At 60.6% G+C, this 4752-nt stretch overlaps 1 protein-coding gene across 1 annotated transcript; it reads right to left on the bottom strand.

Moving 5' to 3' along the window:
- Positions 1–538: 538 nt before the first annotated feature.
- On the bottom strand, positions 539–937 carry NHLH1 (nescient helix-loop-helix 1; the record flags this gene model as incomplete). Its single annotated transcript, XM_082781187.1, has 1 exon — positions 539–937. The coding sequence occupies one exon, from the start codon at positions 935–937 to the stop codon at positions 539–541; it is 399 nt and encodes a 132-aa protein (XP_082637313.1).
- Positions 938–4752: the final 3815 nt, after the last annotated feature.

Below are 4752 nucleotides of genomic sequence, written 5' to 3'. Positions count from 1 at the left end.
CCCCAGAGCTGCTTGGGGCTGCACGGGTCTGGTTTGTGGCTGGTATAAAAGAGGTGACGCAGAGAAACTTGGGCTTGGAGGCTCCTGCTGTGGGTCAGGCAGTGGATGTGGTGGACAGAAGGATGGATGCAGGCTCAGGATCCCATCAGTGCTTTCAGCGGGATGTGCAGCAGGAGGACGGACAGAAGCTGGGAGCGCACACGGCCAGCACGGCCTTGAGGCAGCAGATCCAGCAGGACAGACGGACGGCCGATGGACCGAACAGCCAGCCTGGCTCAGGACAGACAGACAGACGGAGGTGGGCTTGGCGGTGGGGGAATACAGACCATAGTTCAGGGAGGGGGCAGAGCGGGCGGACAGGGACTCAGTCCATTTGGACAGATGGGTGGATGCAGGCACAGCATTTTGGATGCCCAACATGTGGCGCAGGTCGCAGACGGACAGACGGACTTGAGCACTTGGCTCAGATGCCCAGCACACGTCCAGGTAGGAGATGTGGCAGACAGATGGACGGACGGACGGACGCAGGCTGAGCGGCTCAGACGTCCAACACGTGGTTCAGGTAGGAGATGTAGCAGATGGCCAGGCGGAGGATCTCGATCTTGGAGAGCTTCTTGTCCGGCGGCAGGGTGGGCAGCAGCTTCCGCAGCTCGGCGAAGGCCATGTTGAAGGCCTCGACGCGGATGCGCTCCCGCGTGGCGTGGGCTGTCCGGTATTTGGCCGTGGCACGCCGCCGGCGCCGGCGCTCCTCGCGGCTCAGGTGCTGCAGGTCTTTCTTCACGGCCTCACCCTGCTCGGCCATGCGGGACGGGGCGCACAACCCGACGCCGCCGGCCTCCTCCACGCTGCCCGCGCGGCCGCAGTCGCTGAAGACGGACTCGGACTCGGAGTGCGTCGGGGGCAGGTCGATCTCCGTCTGGTCCGAGTTGAGCATCATCTTCGCAGAGGAGAGGCGGGCGGGCAGACGGACGGACGCTTCGGGCAGGAGGCACTGCAGGACAGACTGACGCGGGCACCACGTCGGAGCAAAGCCACTCCGCCTGAACGAGGGCCCCGGCTCACAGCGAACCCCTGCTTATTCTCCTCCTCCTCCTCCTCATCACACACCGTCCCTGCAAGGGAATTTCAAAATTTTTCCCTTTTCCTCGCTGGGTGGGCGACGACTTCAACAATAAACCACGTGGATAAAAGGGCAGGATGCATAGAAACGCGATAAATAAATAAATATCCTCGGTGCTGGCACCGTGCAGATGCACAGAGACCGGGGGCTCCGCCGTGCAGCCGTGGCAGGACCCAGGCTTGGAGCTGTCAGGTGTCAGAGCCGAGCTCCTCCGGCGCGCTCTGGAAAAAAAAGAAGCAGAGGGGCTCTCAGAGCCGCTGGGCAGGATGGAAAGGGGATGCTGGATGCGTGATGGTTTGCTCCGGCTGCCCTGCGGTGGTGGCTGGGGGAAAACCTGTCCCCGTTGGGCTGGGATGGGGCTCCGGTGGTGGAGAAGGAGCCCGCGGAGCGGCGCGGGGAGAAGGTGGAAGCCGCCTCTCCTGGCTCTCCGGAGAGATGACAGGTGGTGGATGAGTGAAGGGGAAAAACAGACTGCGGGGGCGAGGGGAAGGGGGGCTTATTGTATACTAAATGAGCCCGTATGTCATGGATCCTGGCACCCCAGACATATGGAACCCAACACAGCTGCTTTGCTTGATGTGTCCAAATAGAAGCTGGCTGCCCGCTCCCTCCGGGACGCCGTGCCGCCGGCCGGGAAGGCTGCCTCCTGTCCTCGCCCCTCTCCCCTGCCTGCTGCCTCCGCTACTCGGCGCTGAAGCCTGGGGACCCTGAGCCCTAGCACGGGGAGAGATAAGGGATTGCCGCACGGACATTGTCCCCGGGCAGGGGACAGGCTGGGGAATAAACTTCGGAAGGGGAAACGCTGCTGCGCAAAGAGACGGCAGCGGGGCTGGGAAGGCAGCCAGGCAGAGATGTACAACATATTACATCGCTCAGGCCTGACAAGCTTGTAATGAGCCATATGACTGAGAAATGGAACCTAAACGAATATGGACAGGCGATGACTGGGGAGAAATAGCCCACATCCCATTTTAAAAGGCGGCTGATGGACAGAGCCTTGATGTGCATTTACAGAAACGCTGCCCAGGAAGCACAAGGAACCCCCTAAGCAAGCACGGGAGGGACTGCACGGTCCCCCTGTCCCCACACTAACATACAATATACGTGGCTGTTCCTGTGTGCTTCCACACACACATCCCAGCACATACCCGCTAGTGGTCCCAGTCAAAAACTCCTCTGTGAGAATCCCACATCCATTTACGCACAGTAATTTACACCCAGGCTCATATATTTGCCCCACCAGGCATCTACACACACTGGAATATTCAGATTTCACTAAAAAAAAAAAACGCTGGACTTTTTTTTCCTTTTTTTTTTTTTCTTTTCTGGAACACAGGACAGTGTGGCAGCACAAGTAAAGCACCAAAACCCTGAACAAAAAGTTATCCCCGTGAAGCCCTTAGCCTAGAGAAGACGGAAGGAGCTGCTTTAAGTAAGGGCTGATAGAAAGGTGGCTCTCGGGATATATCCTCAAGGCTTTCAGCATGACATAAACTACGCTGTCCTTAGGGTGAGCCTGAATTTGGCTTCGTGTTTGACTTGCTCTGCCTGCGGACAGCGAAGCCGGACCCACACAGACACACCTGAAGTTTCCACATCAGCCACAGCTGCTGTAGCTGCGTACGACGGCCGTGCCTCCTGCACCCCGTTCAACCTCCTCTGTTCCCATCTTGCTTTCGTTTCCCCAGCCCCTTGTTTCTCTTGTCCCCTTCCCGCAGAGCCGGGACCTCCTTCCTCATCCTCTATCCCTCCCTGCTGGATGCTTGGGAGCAGCGTGTCAGGGTGCAAGCAGCTCAAAGCAAGTCGTACCCGAGCTGAGCATCCCTTCTGCCACTGCTCTGCGTGGCCACCTTGTCACCACGGCCGTGCTTCTGCATGGTCACACCATTCCTACTCATTTTATGGCTCCCTGGAGCATTGCTCCCAGCTGCTGCAGCTCCAGCCACGAGCCTGAGCTCTGGGGAAGCTGCAGCGGGGCTGGGAGAAGGGGGGACATTGGCTCTGGGGCCGGACACGTGCCACAGCAGCCCTGCGCCCGGTGCCGGACCTGGGGTGCGGTGAGGAGTCAGCGTGCGGACACCCAGGGTGCTGCTCAGGCGTGCAGCTCCTCTTTAAACACTCCCCCTTGCTCCTGGGGCCACGCTCGTGACCTCTTCTGCCCCCGTTATCCCAGTGCTGCTGCCCTGAATTCAAGGGGTCCGCTCTCCTCTTGTGCTGCCGCATCCAGCCCGGGGCTGCCCCGTGGCGCGAAGCTGCTGCGCTGCGCCCCGGCCCCATCAACACGGGGCAGGGGAGGAGAGGAACGATAGCCTCCAGCCCCAGCCTCCCCTCAGCCTCCTGTGACACTGTCACTGCCATCCCTGGGGGAGGACAGGCTGCAAAACCTCCTCTCCTCGAGCAGACGGATGGGGAGCAGGCTCAGGACCAGCCCGAGCCCCGCACGGCAGCGTGCTGGTGCAGAGGGCTGTGGGATGTGTTGCTGTCACCGTCTCAGCATCCTTGTGAGTGAATTTTAGGGGTTATCAGGAGTCCTGCCCGGGGCCTCTCTCTGCTCTTGGTCGCAGGAAGATGTCAGCAGGACAAGTTTCAGGACTGGACCCCAGTACTCCTTACCCTGCTCCTTCTTTGCAGGGTTAGTCCAGCCTCAAGAAGCTTTCCTCTGAAACGTGCGCTCTGAGGGGCTCTTTCCTTTGGATGAACCATAAACTGCCACCTTCCTAAAGCCATCTGCTGCAAGAACCTCCTGTAAACCCCTGCCTGTCCCAGCCCTGCCTCCAGCAAAGCCCCAGGGATGGCTTTGAGGGGAAGCAAAGCTCCCCAGCCCCTTGCTCTCCCCCCTTTCCCTTTCCTTTGCACTCCAGACCAGCGGTGTGACAATTTCTGAAGACTCCCTGGCCACGCAAAGAGGATGCAGGCTGTGCCTAGGAGCCCACTTTCAGGCCATTCGAGCAGGGGCTCCTTCCCTTGTTTCTGAACAGAATGCCCCAGGTCACCGCCAAGCCCGAAGCGAAGGACACGAGTGCGTGCTCGTGCCTTAAAGGTGGCCCCAAAGCGCAGGCAACCTTTCCGAGAGCACCTGGAGCACGTAACACCGCTGTCCCTGCACCTCCCCGCCTATCCCACTCGCATTTCAGCATCATCAAAGCCCCCAGCAGCGGCCGGGCACGTTGCTATCCCACCCCGAGGAGAGGCCCCTTACCCCCAAGCCGCCGACCATTCCCGGGCTCCAGCTTTTCCCTTCCAGAAGCTCAAATAATCCAGGGAGCCAGGAGCCGCTTGGCTCATCCGTCCATCGAGGAGGTGGAAAGTTGGTGTCCTGCTCGGCGGGACGGAGCCGGGGCTCAGGGGGAGCCCCGGTGGCCTCGGGGCCCTGGCATCTCACCCCTTGGGCAGGAACGCCGGCGGGCCACCGCGCGTTGAGATGGACACCCCGAGGAGGCATGTGCCCCGCACGCTATATATACACCCCAGCCTCGCACGCCGGGTCCGACCCCGGCAGCCTCATTGGCCGCTCCGGTGCTCCCCCCCTCATAAATATTAAAGCCAAGAGAGGGGGATGCCATTGGCTGTGCGGGAGGTTGGAGCCCCCGGGAGAGGAGGGAGGTGGAGGTTGGATGTGGTCCTGGAGGGTG

Source organism: Aythya marila (genome assembly GCF_965140915.1).
Source record: "Aythya marila genome assembly, chromosome: 29".
Taxonomy (NCBI): Eukaryota; Metazoa; Chordata; class Aves; order Anseriformes; family Anatidae; genus Aythya; species Aythya marila.
Note: the sequence above shows the minus strand (reverse complement) of the source record. Positions and strands in the feature narration are given on the sequence as shown.